At 36.7% G+C, this 12,866-nt stretch overlaps 1 protein-coding gene and 1 pseudogene across 1 annotated transcript; one reads left to right on the forward strand and one right to left on the reverse strand.

Moving 5' to 3' along the window:
• Positions 1 to 844: 844 nt before the first annotated feature.
• LOC101299381 lies at positions 845 to 2,511 on the forward strand (annotated as a pseudogene).
• An 8,482-nt stretch (positions 2,512 to 10,993) lies between these two features.
• On the reverse strand, positions 10,994 to 12,154 carry LOC101299672 (organ-specific protein P4-like). Its single transcript, XM_004299051.1, has 2 exons — positions 12,060 to 12,154; positions 10,994 to 11,763 (listed from the first exon to the last, which is right to left on the reverse strand). The coding sequence occupies exons 1-2, from the start codon at positions 12,102 to 12,104 to the stop codon at positions 11,344 to 11,346; spliced, it is 465 nt and encodes a 154-aa protein (XP_004299099.1). The 5' UTR covers positions 12,105 to 12,154; the 3' UTR covers positions 10,994 to 11,343.
• Between the last annotated feature and the right edge of the window lie 712 nt (positions 12,155 to 12,866).

Below are 12,866 nucleotides of genomic sequence, written 5' to 3' on the forward strand. Positions count from 1 at the left end.
TACTGTACAAAAGTATTTTACTATTTTGAATCAATTTATGTTTTAACCAACCTCATTGATTGATATCAATACATCATATCTATAGCTTATGCCATAGGTCATATCCAGTCATTTGACAACAATACACTTCATTAAGAATAATCTATACTGTTCAACACTTGATTGTTCCCCGCAGTAATGTGCAGCCACAAAAATTAGTGTGTGTATATATATATATATATATATATATATATAAACAGAGATCCCAAACTGTGATTCTCCATAGTCCATAAAGAAAACTCAAATAGCCTCTTCCATCTAGTTAACCTCTCATGCACGCACGATCGCGCAGCACATATTCAAAGAATGAAACTACTAATAAAAGATAAATTTCCTCTTTTCTTTGGATTACTAATTAATATGTAAAAATTAACATAAGTAGAAACAGTGTGGAACACGTTTGTGTAAAACTTAAAGAAAATTGCGCGCACTTAGCTGCATACTTGGTTTGAAAACCAGACTACTCGATCTACATGTACTATTATGAACATATGCAATCAAACAAGAAATGGGCGGTGAAAACATAACAAGACAGCACCAAATATTCCATCTATTCCCTTCTACTCCAAAAACAAACGTGGCCTACCCTCGAAGATAACAATATCAAAGCTGTCTGCATGTCAAACCCTTTTGGACATGTCCTACATTGTTCTGAACTTCTGATAACCAAATCTTCCTTCGTCTCGTTTTGAACATACCCTGGCATGAATTTGATGTTTCTTGAGAGAAACCATGTCTTTCTGTTCTTATATAAACTTGTCATGCATCGGCTTCTCTTTCAAAAAGTAATCCAATCATGGCCACAATGGCTGCTATAACCAACTTCCCAACCATCGCCAAATGCGTATCGAACGGCCGAGAAAACCACACGGTGGTTGCGGACATGGACGGGACCTTGCTAAGAGGTAGAAGCTCTTTTCCCTACTTTGCTCTCATTGCATTTGAGGTCGGTGGGATTTTAAGGCTCCTATTCTTGCTCTTGGTCACCCCATTAGCTGGCCTCCTCTATTACTTCGTATCTGAATCGGCCGGAATCCAAGTTTTGATCTTTGCTACATTTGCGGGTGTGAGAGTGTCTGAGATTGAGTCGGTGGCGCGTGCCGTGCTGCCTAAGTTTTACTCAAGTGACATTCACCCGGAGTCGTGGCGTGTACTCTCAGCCTGCGAGAAGCGGTGTATTCTTACTGCTAACCCTAGGATTATGGTGGAGGCGTTTTGTAAGGATTTCCTCGGACTTGATATGGTTTTGGGAACTGAAATTGCAACCTACAAGGGTAAAGCCACAGGCTTTGTTTCTCCACCGGGTGTGCTTGTAGCAGAGAAGAAGGCTGAAGCTCTTAAGAAGGCTTTTGGAGATGTACAGCCAGAGATTGGGCTTGGAGATAGGCACACTGATTTTCCTTTCATGGCCCTTTGCAAGGTTTGTCCTGTGAATCTTGCGGCTAACTTAGGTTAATTAGCATGTAAAAATTGTCATGCATGCAGTTTATCAGCTTATTAACCACAAGTTTGTGCATGTTAAAAACTTAAAATTACTATTTGTCATCATCCTAACAGGATTAGACATGAAATCCAGGAAGGTTACATGTTCCGCCCAACCCTATAGTGGAAGTAGTGACCAGAGAAAAGCTCCCTAAGCCCATCGTCTTCACCGCCTAGTCCAAAAGCCAACACCTCTAATGGCACTCCTCACCATCCTCTGGCTCCCCATCGGCTTCTTCCTTGCTTGCCTCCGAATCGCCCCCGGCTCCCTCCTCCCCATGCCAGTCGTCTACTACGCCTTCTGGGCCCTCTGTTTCCGTGTCACCGTTAAGGGCACCCCACTGCCTCCAGCCAAAAAATCCACCGGCCAGTCCGGCGTTCTCTTCATCTGCTCCCACCGCACCCTCCTCGACCCCATCTTTCTCTCCACCTCTCTCCGCCACCCCATCCCGGCCGTCACCTACTCCGTCTCTCGCCTCTCGGAGTTCATCTCCCCCATCAAGACCGTCCGCCTCAACCGCGACCGCGTCAAAGACGCTGCCATGATCAAGAAGCTACTAGAAGAAGGTGACCTTGCAATCTGCCCCGAGGGAACCAGCTGCCAGGAGCCGTTTCTGTTGAGGTTCTCCGCACTTTTTGCTGAGTTGACAGACGAGCTCGTTCCGGTGGCGATGGTGAACAAGATGAGCATGTTCCACGGGACGACGGCGCGTGGGTGGAAGGGGATGGACCCTTATTACTTCTTCATGAACCCGAGCCCAGAATACGAGGTCACATTTTTGAACAAGCTGCCGAAAGAGTTGACTTGCGGGGCGGGCAAATCGAGCCATGAGGTGGCAAACTATATACAGAGGGTTATAGCGGCGAGCCTTTCGTATGATATCACAAGTTTTACGAGGAAAGACGAGTATAGAGCTCTGGCAGGGAACGATGGCTCTGTGGTTGAGAAACCTATATATGCTGCAACCCAACAAAGTCATGGGGTGCTAATTTTGATTCGTTTCCTTCTGGTTTTTCTAGATCCTATATAAGGTGTTCAACATGAAATTTTACTGTGCTCAATATGCCCTGGAAAAAGACGGTAAGAGATATTAGCCAAGACACCAATTGTCTCTGGTTGATTACATTTTCGTTCAGTCAGAAGATACAGAAATAAGTTGCACGGAAAAATCTGTGCAAGAATTTTTATAATCCATATATCTTCTACCTTTCTCTCATTGATATAGAGGTTAGCTTTTTATGAAAAGACGTTTCTACTATACATATGTGTATAACATACATGTGAACTGTCTAATCGATAGTAATAGACTTTAGGAACTATATGTGGTTTCGCAGAACTAACATTTGGATGTAATATATTAAGCCGATTTTCGTATGAGCGCAGTAAAACCTTATTGGCCCAAAGATTTTTATCTTGTAAGGCCGCAGGCATCCAAACAGTACGTCGAACCTCTAGATGACTCACACTCTTAACCAAGTTGATGTGCTCCGAAACCAGGGTGCGACAATTAATTACCCTTTTTGACAATTGTAGTATAAGGCAAATAAAGTTCGATCAATCCGGGAACTACGGGTGCTCATGTAATAATGGTCATGTAAAAATTCAGTAGCTAACAACAAAAATATATACAAGTGTTTATTTACATATATACACATGATACACAATATAAGGGGGGTTTTGAGAGTTTGATTTTAAGATTCATACTAAAAGATAAAGACAAAATCTAAATTAATATATACAAGTGATCAATTCATTCAACACTTCAACATAGAGAGGGACTCGAATCCTAACCACACATCAAGATCACGTTTCAATCCTAACAATCTGATTATCATGCCAACTCTAAGCAAAAGAAATAATCTTGAAACCCACACCTGAAGAGGACATGCATTCCTTTAATTATACTTACTTTATCTCCTAAGCACAGAGAAGTCTAGAACTTAGGATATTTCATGTAAAGGCTGCGATCGATACTCATTGTCGACTTAGAGTACCCGTCTACACTAAACATGAATCATTAAGTGCTATAGAATTCTGAGATTAAACAACAACCATATCTGAGAAGTCGTAACATGTAATTGTTGTAGTCTACGTTCTCAACTATTATTACATAGTTTCCACCACTTGAGATCTATACTTACTTGAAGAAGCTTAGCACAAATCATGGCAATAGCTAGCATGCATTCTAGCATAATTATTAAACCAAAAACTTAGCCTTAATTTCTAACACAAAGGATTGGCAAGATCAGATTGCCACAACATCATAAACGAAATGATAACATGCGTTAATAAAATTCTGAATCTACTAATACCATAACAATCGCAATGAACAACCAAATTCAAATCCATAAACAAATGTTATATTCTGAAATTTATAACTGAAGAGTATATAAACTAACACAAGAGGCAAAAATCACACTTTTTCATCTTCAAGGAAGCTTGAGATGATGATGGAAATCGCTGCCCCCATGCTCCAGAGTTGCTGCCAATTTGGAGAAGTCCTTCACTGCTTCACAAAGGAGAGAAAAGGCTTCGGCAAAGGAGAAGGGAGACTGATCGGCTACGCTAGAATAGTTCTCTAATTTTCTGCATGAAGGAATGATGATCTGAGAAGTACACAAGGCTGACTTTATATATTGAATATCTTGGTGAAACTTCTGTTCTAAAATGATGTGGGACTATGTGCACATATTTAGCCTTTTTCCTTTGCTTCTTTTTATTTTCGGCAGAATGACTTTCCCTTCTTCCGAGGGCCATAACTTTCTCTAAAAAATAGCTATCGACGATCCGTGAAAAGTTCTAGAACTAGACTCTTCTAGCTTTCCGTTGATATAAAGCACTTTCCCTGGATCGCTCTGAGCTGCTCGCAATTTGCAGTCAAAGTTGACTGAAAATCTGGGCAGAATTCTAAATTTCTTAGGGTTTCATCTTTAATGCGCATATCATTCCTTCTTGGGCTTAGAATTCGAATTTACTTCTCCTTCCTTTTTTGGACCTGGAATCTTATTTGCAAGGGAGATTATATTTTATTAAGTCATCAAACCAATGAAAATTAAGATAAATAGGATATATGATTAAACAAGATACTCCCATATTTAATTCCTCAAATTTTGGATGACAACTCATGATTAATTTCTTCCTTCAATTTTTCCTTTTTGATGTCAAGATCCCTAGCTAAGGGGTCGACGTGAAAGGGCTTCTTTGTCTTTTTCTACATTTTTCTCTTATTACCGCGGTTTAGCCTTCTTTTCTTGATTTATGCTCTTTTTGCCTCTACAATCACAAAACAATCATAATTTGTTGTAAATATTATAATATATGTGGATATCCTTGTAAATACTCATTAGTTATATCCTTAATATGTAAATCATACGCCTATATAAAAGAGCCTAATGAGAATGAAAGTTACACTTCTTCCTCCTCCTACATTTTGTTCTTCTCTTTTCTCTCTATCTCATTCTTAGTTTATAACACGTTATCAGCACGATTTCGCTCATTCGTTCCATAAACTCCATGACGATCTATGAGATATTGGTGCAACTTTTGTTGCTTATTATCCATACTCACGATCTATGAGTTCACTTCTATTTTGATTATATCTTGTCTACATATATACTTTATTTATATTACTCAATTCTATGTTTACAATTGCTTATATTAGTGAGCCTGAAGTTTCGCTAATAATTCTCAAATATGAACTTTTTGAGATTATGAACCTGAATTCAAATATTACAGTAGACTTGTAATTCTAATTGTTTGCATAAACCTGAAGTTTTGTGCATGTACATGTGATCCATTGTTCACAAAATTCGAACCTGAAGTTTCGATATTGATATTATTTTCACATGAACATGAAGTTCTAAACAACATAATTAGATCCATGATGATCGATGTGGTCTTAAAAAAGAGTCTGAAAGACATGTGTCTAACGGTGAAATATCCGCTTGAGTTTTGCCAAACATCGGTTGATCAGTTACCAAGAGCATGATATGAATGGACGCTTTTGCGCCTTCTAATTAATATGGATCATGATATGGCTATAGTTATGGCTTAACCATTTTTGGCCTATTGACGCATGCCCTATAATTTAGTGGCAATTTACAAAGCCCTCTTTGAATGGCAATAAGACCAAAATTAATCATATTAATCAGTCTCTTGGGAAATATGAGCCATGAGTGGATGTCACTTCACCCAAGTTGACAATGTTTTTGTGGCTAAATTGAAATGTTAAAGACATGATCAATGGGGGTGTTCTTAACACCGATTAATATTAAGCCTTTCATAATGGTATTTTGGACACCGAGTTATTGTGATTGATATGAGTGCCTTAAATTAAGGTTATTATACGAGTGTATATGGTTAATTTGCTTCCCAATAAGTGCACATAAATATTTTTCAGGTCATTAATCTAGCAATCAAATGTCATTGTTCACAATTATGTGCACCATTTACAAGCATTTATATATACCTAATTTCAGCTATTAATAACATGGAAATTCATCGGTTTCTTTATGCGGTTTTGCCCATTAACAGCCCAAAACATCATCATTCTTAGGTTTTGAATTATATGTATATTAATTATATTTTATTGGTTTCATTACCTAGCATGGATGTTTGATGTTTTCATAATAAGTAGTAGTTTTGGAATTTTATGACCATTAATAACCTCTATTTATTGTTTTATCAATTCAGGTCTAGTAATTGGTTTTTTACAGCCTCTTTGTTGTGGTATTAGTCTTTCATGAAACTTATTGTTTCCATAATATCAGATTTATTAAAGGGACTAAGGTATGTATTTTCCCATTTCATTATTTGCATGAATTTAACCTATTCATTTCACGACATTCTTCATTTTATGAATTCCGAGAGAATTATAGTGAACTCAATAATTGAGACCTGAAGCCTCTTTATCCAACTACAGAGGGCCTGAAGTTCCTCATGAGTATTTTATGAATTTCGAGAGAATTACACTGAACTCCATAATTGAGACCTGAAGCCTCTTTATCTAACTATAGAGGGCCTGAAGTTCCTCACGAGTAATATGATAAGTGGGGAGATGTAGGGTATCATAGTAACACCATGGACATAAATGAAGGACATAAGAGGTGTTCTCCCGTGACCATGTTTCTCGGTCTTAGGTAGGCTGAGACTTCCTCGCTTTATACTTGAGTGGAAAGATTAGAGGTTCTGATAGAAAAAGAGCACATATATTGTTGTCTTTCCTCTACCGGTTGCATATTTTGTGATGTTGTCCAGAGTATCTGACCATTGGCAAGATGTTTTTGCTAGAAATCTGACTACCCGTAGTTTTTTCCCGATCACTCATCTTATTGAAAGATGGTCCTTATGCATATTTATGAGAATTGGAGGAAACACATAGCTATTTAAGCTCTGCATGTACCCATTGCAAATACACTCATTGTGCATGTCATGAGAATATGACTAATTTGGCCCACATATATTGAAGAAACAATATCATGGTATGAGATTATGAAATTCAAGTATGTTTTATTTTTCTTAACTTTATTTGGTTTTGTAATTAAAATTGATCGAAACCTGGAGTTTCTTGATCAAACTATATGAGAGCCTGAAGTTCTTTGAAAGTGATATTGTCAAATTATTGAAATGAAGTTTCTCAAAACTTATGTAATCAACAAGGACCAGAAGCTCCTTAGAGCTATACAATATGGTTTTCTTGTGATCCACAATTATATGAGAGCATGAAACTCCAATTTATTTTGATACAATGTGATTGTGAAATTAGAGGAGAGAAACAAAATTATCATATTCGTGAAGATAACTAGACCAGAAGTTCTTGTACTTCTTCACCACTGGAACTATAAGTTTCTATTCTCACATTTTACTTATCCTTGTTCCTTACCAATTTAGAGTTTGTTAATTATTTTTCTCTTCTAAATTTTATTGTTACTCATACGGGCCAGCAACTTTATAGCACGAACATATGAATTTCAAATGTCATGTTTTTGAACCAGAAGTTCAAATTATTGAATTATAGAACATAAGAATTCCAGATAACATGTAAATTAAAAGCTCAAGCCCGAAGCTGAGTATGTAAATTAAATTAGTGAACTTGAAGTTTCAGTTCAGTTATCTGGAACCTGAAGTTTTCGGCACCAAATTTATTTGAACTAGAAGTTCAACATATGAAATCTGAGTACTTGAAGTTCTAGCATTATAAATTTGAACTTGAAGATTCGATTACACATACGATTGATGGCTCCGGAAGAGAACATAATATCCCCTCTTTACAAGAAGTGGCTTCAATATGGTTCCAGAATATGTATTGAGATCACACATCGCCCGAAGGAGGGGAGGAGATGTGTTGCAAACATACCTCCCCATAGTGAGACTAATTTTGGGTTGGCAACTCAAGCACAAAATTGTAAAGCGAGCGAGATCCAAAATGGACAGTATCTCGCTATGTCGCCTATTACGTGTGTTAAATTCTACAATATAGTGAGACAAATAATGTCATGAACCACAAGTTCATTGAACCAAATTAATTATTTTGGCATGACTAGTTACATCATATTTTACCTACAGTGTTATTTGAAATCAGTAACAACTTTTGATGTCTGCTAGCTAACCCTACTCATAGCAAATTGTTTATTTGCTGCATATTTTTTTTGTTGGTTTGTCACTTTAATTAGACACTTCTCTTGTTATGAAAGGGAGAAAGATTGTTCCTGAAGAACAACATGAATTGTTGTGGAATATTTACCTATTGTCTCATTTTGAGCTTGAAGAATATCACAGCTAGCAGTGACTTAATAAAAACTATTGATGACAAAATTATATGCTAGCGGAAGAAGATTTACTTGGGTAAAATCCCTAAGACCAACCATATTAACAAAAATAACCTTGCCCCCGTTTGATTTGTGGGAAGAATGAGAATCTAAGTGACATGGTTCTCCTAACGAGAATGTCATTAAAAATGTCCGAGTTCCTAATATGGCGGCTACAATATTACACATACAAAGGTTAAAAGTACACCATCAGAGGATGATATCTTGGTGATACAATTATACATCAATATGGTTGATACTCATGAATTTAATATTTTTTGACCTTAAACTTGGTTTGGGTTTGCCACCAGCCAATGGACATCTTCACTCGAAAGGAAGTGATATACATTTAAACATATTTTTATGCATGGTCAAAATAAGACAATGTTCTTGCCGTTAGAGGGAGAGAAAAGACTACTGTCATTTGAATAACGGCGTGAATTTGGAGTGGAATGTATCCACCAGTTCTAAAGTTTTAAGCTCCTGAAAATAGAAGATTATACATGTCCTATAATGTTTTATGATATTATGAATATAGATCCACATTCGCTAGATATAATTCATTTATGAGAGATGTTTGTCGTAGAAGTGACAATATTTGCCCCAGAAGTGGCATGGGTACCCAATATTAATAAGCTCATAATAGCTAATGCATGCATATAAGAATGTGTGAGATCTATGAATGATGATCATCGATGAAAATTTACATATGGTAGCTACCAAAGACTGTTAAGGACTGTATGATGCAATACCACGTTTTATTATGAATGTCGGCAATGCATATTATTGGCCAAATTGGATAGAGGCAATTCCAATGAACTGAATATATCAAACGTGATGAGATAATTAGACCTTTAGCCCTACATGATTCAAAAGGGTATTAATCACAGTGAAAATAAATCACTATATATGGCACAATGTCTACAAGACACATGGGGATTACAAATATCTTTCCTTATACGTGAAAATTTTATGTAAGTACAGTGTTACATATAGTTTTTGACAAGAGACTTACGGCAGTTGTCATCGTATATTATAAAGATCTTAAAAGACTTTGCTAAAAGCAAAACCCCAAAAGTACAGCGTCATCATAAGCGTATCGCATATCAAATCCTTAAATGATCCAAGTACATGAATGATTCAAACGTAAATCGATCCATGAATACTTGAGAGAGTCTGAGTATGAGATTCCTTATCGCTTAAGGGAATTGACGTAATGTGCTTTATACATGCAAATACAACTCCCATTAGTGAGACGTGCATGTCTTGGGTTGGAACCTAAGAAGAAAGCCATGAGGGGGAGGCCCAAAGGCGAGCATATCTAGTTATGTTGGGCTGTTAAACTAAAGTTAACTCATGCAATCGATAGTCTAAAGCTAGCTCATATATATTCATTCTGTTATACTTAACGTGATCAAAATTGCCTCAATGAGTATTATGATTGGACTACAAAACCGAATTCGGATTATGTTGCTACATATTCTAACTTTCTCGAAGTTATGAATTGCTTAAAGCTCTTGAAGAGCATATACGAGATGTATCAATCAATAAATGAAGATATTGATATGAGTGGCTAGATATGCCATGCTAATCTTCCAATGGTTTTGAACCATACATAGTAATGTGTTAATTAGCTTCTACTGCTTAGTTATTACATAATATATGAATTTGAACATGTGAGGTTGTTTCTAACATTATAACATGAGGTAAAACCTATTAAATTGTATAGCTCTGTTGGTATTGTCTTCACTTTGCAGGTATGAAAATCTTGTGATGAGCCCTTGTATGCAAAACTAACAAGATCTCACTTCAGTGATAGACAAATCAAACTGCTATTTACTGTACATGAAGCTTGCAACAATCAGGGGGAGAATCTCATCAGGGGAGCATCCAGAAGTATGCTACCTAGCTAGGACATATGCGCGTTGCACTCTTTTTCTCCTTCGACCAGGGTTGTTTTTTCCCACAAGGTTTTTATTACCTGGCAAGGTTTTTAACGAGACAACACTAAGCGCGTCCAACATCAGATTATTAATGGACATCCTAGGGGGAGTGTTGTAAATATTATAATATATGTGGATGTCCTTGTAAATACTCATTAGTTATGTCCTTAATATGTAAATCATACTCCTATATAAAGGAGCCTAATGAGAATGAAAGTTACATTTCTTCCTCCTCCTACATTTTGTTCTTCTGTTTTCTCTCTATCTCATTCTTAGTTTATAACATAATTAACATTATTAAGAAAATAATATAATTAAATAGGGTAAGAAATACATTAAGAACCTAACATAAAATGCTCTTATCACAAGTCTGTATAGGTGAGTCTGAGCGGATATTGCTTAGTTAGACCATAGTGGTGTACGAATTTCGCAGGGTCCATAACGCCACTCTTAAAATAATGTGGGGAGACGTTCTTCCATCGTTACAGATTAGTCAAGCAGACAAATTTTTCATTATTTGGATTGAGTCCGAGTAGATTCATCCTCGAGGGAATTTCTTAAATACGTTAGGCTGTTTCTCTACTAGCTCGTTTCTTGATGTTAAATCATTATTTTTCTTTTCTTGATTAGGAATTCATCCCAATTTCACTTGTTGATTAGGAACCGTCATAACTTATAGGTCTCTTTTGAGAAAAAATACTCATTTTACAACTTTGGTATAATTGTATGATATAACTTTGAGAACTCATTTTACAACTTTAAAGACTCATTTTACAACTTTGTTAAATTTTCAAGAGATTATTCTGAATTTTTTTACAACTCCTTTTTTATTCCATTCAAGAGATTATTCGGAGCTAAAGCTCAAACTACACAGCTATTGGCGAAATTACATTCAGGAATGAAAACAACTTATTTAAGTTCTTACAGGATTGCATCGATGCAATATCCTGAACCTTGAGTTACCCAACTTAAAATATATATCAAACAATCAAACCACATATTACAGTCATCATAAAACTTTAAAAACCACACCAGATCGAGTTGCTCTAGTATCTCATCATCTCCCGTTGTCTCAGTCATTGTACACAGTAACATCTGGCCTTGGTTCAAAATCTTCTTCAAATGCGTGATTTTTGGCTTTGGCTTCAAATGGCAGCTTATCTTTAGTACCATTATCCTTAGAGTCCATGTTACCTATGGCCTTGGATTCTGGCTCGTCTTCGAGAGTTCTTGACCCCGTTACTTCACTGTCATCAGGATAAACTGAGACATTAGGTCTCGGTTCAAACTCAGCAACCTCAAATTCGATCTTAGGTTTCCCATTTTCATGGCAATCGGCTTTCTCAGCCTTATCATCAGATAGATTATCAGCACTGTTAAGCTCAAACTTCTCTTTCACGAGCTTCCATAAGTCTTCTGGCATGGGCTGCTTTTCAATGACAATCTTCTCGTAGCCTCCAGGTCCTACTCTTGATTCAACAATTATAGCGAACTGCTCAACAACATAGAAAAAGTTAACAAATTCAAACCGAAATCTTAGATAATATAACTATAATCTCATCGAAGTTCTTGGCAAGAAATGATGACAATTATTCATTAAAGCTGACAATTATTCATATTGTTCAAGATGCAAATATATACTATTTTCCATAAATCGGCACAGTAAACCATACTTCATGCAAGATGCAAATACAATGTAAGATTGGCGCATGGATTATAAAGACGTTGTTCTCATCGAAGTATTTATATTGTTCAAGATGGAAAGATAATGAACGTAGAAATTCTTACCAAGAGAAGTGAGAGGAGAGCAAAGATGGCTGAAAGGGAGTTCATGTCTACGATGTTATGCAAGAAGCTAGACTTCTTCGATCGATATTGCAATGATATGTAAATTGGGATTATTTATAGATAAATTTAATAGGAGAATTGATCCCTTCAGATAATAAAGTTGAGCTAGCCGACCACGAGAATCATGTGTAGCTACACTCTAAAAAATGAACTAAATTATATGAATTATTGATAAGACAGCAAATGATGAAAATGATACGGTACACATGTTGTTCATACAGGGTTTTTTTCTTGTATTGCCCTCACGCCATAACCATTAATGAAACCTCAGAATACAAAGGGGGGGACGTTATGCCTAAACCCCATACTGTAAGAACACCTTAAATTAATATTAGACCTGTCTACAAATTCTATGCATTCTAACAAGCACCATTTAGCAAAAAGTGCATCATTAGCTACTCTATTTGTTTTACAATTTTGGCGACATACCGGAAAAATACCGCTCATGCAGAGCCATAAGTTACAATATCTATCAGCTTTCCGGCTATGATGCCATTGGGAATAACCAGTGACCCCAAGTTCTATCTTGCCACTAGGAGGCAGCGATCATTTGACAAAGTAAGGAACTCGCTGCCTCATTAGGACAAACATGGTACGCAGAGTGCGCTTTCTAGGACATAGTCCACCAGTATCCAAATCACTAAAAAACAATAAACCAAAAACCAAAAGGAGCACCTACTACTATTAGGGCGTAGCCCTTTGTCAACCATAAACTGGTGACTTATTACCACAACTAACCAAGATAAA

This window comes from Fragaria vesca, linkage group LG5, assembly GCF_000184155.1.
Source record: "Fragaria vesca subsp. vesca linkage group LG5, FraVesHawaii_1.0, whole genome shotgun sequence".
NCBI lineage: Eukaryota > Viridiplantae > Streptophyta > Magnoliopsida > Rosales > Rosaceae > Fragaria > Fragaria vesca.